At 47.1% G+C, this 2,645-nt stretch overlaps 1 protein-coding gene across 2 annotated transcripts in view; it reads right to left on the reverse strand.

The window, feature by feature from the left end:
• SYT17 (synaptotagmin 17) overlaps positions 1-2,645 on the reverse strand; it is a 97,260-nt gene that overhangs the window by 91,157 nt on the left and 3,458 nt on the right. The window contains exons 1-3 of one of the 2 annotated variants that reach the window (XM_004373296.1): positions 1,112-1,361; positions 916-933; positions 117-265 (exon numbers count right to left, since the gene is read on the reverse strand). In XM_004373296.1, the coding sequence (XP_004373353.1) occupies positions 117-265; positions 916-933; positions 1,112-1,114 (170 nt within the window). In that variant the 5' untranslated portion in view covers positions 1,115-1,361. Of the gene's footprint in view, positions 1-116; positions 266-915; positions 934-1,111; positions 1,362-2,645 lie in introns of those variants that run through there. The other variant, XM_004373295.2, reaches the window with a different exon arrangement.

The following is a 2,645-nucleotide window of genomic DNA, read 5'->3' on the forward strand; positions in this document are numbered from 1 at the left end:
TCATTTCATTCATTTCTCCTAAACCCTCCCTTCCTGTGGCCCTGACCCCCTCTCCAGAGAAGAGAAAAGAAAAGTCTCAAGACTGAGTTCAAGAAGTTCAGCGCAGTGTTACTCACAGCCAGGGTGGAGTCTGGGCAGGAAAAGGTCCCAGGATTTCAACCTCATCCTCACTCGACTGGCAGCAGCTGGACTCATAACACTTTTGACAGCAGTGGCGGCAAGTCCATCTACACAGCAGTAGGTCGGAGATTCTAGAAAGAAAACCCTGAGGCCATTGGCGGGCGGGGGAGGGGGCGGCAGAGGAGGGGCAAAGGGGTAGAAAGGGTGGATAGGAGGAAGAAGAAAGCAACACCCGAAATTACAAACGGCCGATTCCTGGTGAGAAACGACATTCAGAAGGTCTGTCTGTCTCCCTGGCTGAACACTTAGAACAAAGTGTTTTCCGTTTCTGTTTACCAACTGCAGGCACAGAAATGGCAAACACCAACTCGCTGGAGCCATTAATATAGCAAGCAAAACATTTGCAGGTATTTTATTTTATAGTTTATGTGCGTGGCTTTCTTGACACGTGGGCAGTTTCTACATCATGAGGGGTAGACAATATGTTCTCGAAACAAAATGAATATTACTCTGTCTTCTTGAAAGCAAAGAAAAAAAAAATTTTTTTAAAATAATCCCAGTGACTTGAAAGCAAACAGATACAGGGAATACCTAGGGGTGGGGAGGGAAACCTATCTCGTCAATTAGTCTATTCACCGGGATCCCCACTCAGTAGAAAGGCGTGGAAAGTGTGCCATCAGAGCACCTGGTTATTGTTTGCTAGGCAGGATCCCACAGCCCCAGCTAAGAATCCCACATGAAAGGCAAGCACGTGCTGATTAGCAACCAGACCCAGCACACATCAGATTCACCCACCTCGTTTAATGGTTCCAACTGCCCTTTTTGAGATCCATGTTGAAGCCAAGGAGCATAGGGGGTGGGGAGGTTACAAAAAGAGAGAGACAAGACCAGTTTAGCAATATTCCAGCAACTCGAAAAAGAACAAGAAAGGGCGGGGGGGGACACACACACGCACACACACGCACACACAGCCTTGCACCTCTCCACTTACCATCCTGGGCAGGGAGCTGACTTGCTAACAAGGTGCTGCTATTTTCAGGGCTGCTGGTTGCCTCCTGGCCAACCAACACCAAATAAATGGGAAAGTTTAGCATTTCGATGTGATTTGCACCGTATGCTGTTATGAATCAGAGCGGGCGGATAGATAGTCATGCTATCCAATGCAGCCACACTTCAGGAGAATAGCAAACCTTCCTCTACAGAAATAGCCAGGAAGCCAACCCAAAAGGACATGATTAGCTAACATGCAGGCAGGCACAGAGTGGATGTCTCTCGGCTCCCCCACCCTCCTGGAGGCCCTACCTCCCAATTCTGCTCCAATAGTGATGGTGGGGAGCTGCATATGACCACCCACAAATAGACGGAACCAAAAAGGAAGCCATCATTCTGTCCTCCTGAGGATGAAGGGGGTCCCTCCCTTCTTTCACGCCAGCCCCCACACCAGCCTCATCACAGGTCCCCAGGGCACAGGTTCCCTTCTCTTCTTTCAGGGAAGAGCCTCGATGGCTTTTCCACTGACAGCTTTTACCTGGGCCAGGTAAGCCAGGAAGGCTGGGGGGCATAGGACATCCCAGCCTCCACCATGCTCGAGTCTTAAGAGATGAAGTGAGGTGGGACCCAAACACAAAATATTCAGTAACTTAGAATAACCAGGGAGAAAGTTACTCCCCTTTCAATTCTCTTTCAAGGAGGAGAAAGTCTCAATTTAGTAGAGTGGTAGTTTACCGTCTTTCCAACACGTGCTAATCTCCCCTGCCCCCTTTTTAAAACAAAGAGAGTAGACACCCTCTCTCAGCCTTGAAAATAGCTGTATCCAACTAGAATTTAATAACGTGGTGGTATTCTCATTGCGGAGTCCCTGGGTGGGGCAAAAGGTTAATGTGCTCAGCTGCTAACCAAAAGGTTCAAGATTCGAGTCCACCCAGAGGCCTCTCAGAAGAAAGACCTGGCAATCTGCTTCTGGAAAAATCAGCCATTGAAAACCCTGTGGTGCACAGTTCTACTCCGACATGCATGGGATTGTCATGAGGCAGAGTCAATTCAATGGCAACTGTTGGTCTTTTTTTTTTTTTTTTTATTCTCACTGTGTTTATTTTTCCAGTTGCCTTCTATTTATAGCAAGTGATCCTGGTTTTCTACTATGGTAGTGACAGAAAAGTTTATCTCCATATGATTTTTAAAGTAAAAAAAAAAAAAAGTGAGTCCATTTACAGAAAAAAAAATAATAATAGCACACGTGGTAGGTGGCTTGTGAAAAATTCAAAAACCTTAAAGTGTTAAGGGAAGTCTTTGCAGCTTGGAAAAGAAAGTCTCGAGTACTAATCACAAACTCCTTCAAAACCAAGAATCAAACCATCCCCAGACCTGATGGGGCTGCAGGGTCACTCAAGAAGCAGTGACTGGAGAAGCAGTGGTCCTACCCCACCACTGACCCATCGTGTGACACGGGCAAGTCAACGGGCTTCCCTGAGCCTCAGTTTAGCCCTTTTCCCTAGTGGAAGGGCTACTCTCTTTCTCAGAGGGAT

The sequence above is a fragment of the Trichechus manatus genome, unplaced genomic scaffold (assembly GCF_000243295.1).
Source record: "Trichechus manatus latirostris isolate Lorelei unplaced genomic scaffold, TriManLat1.0 scaffold00024, whole genome shotgun sequence".
Taxonomy (NCBI): Eukaryota; Metazoa; Chordata; class Mammalia; order Sirenia; family Trichechidae; genus Trichechus; species Trichechus manatus.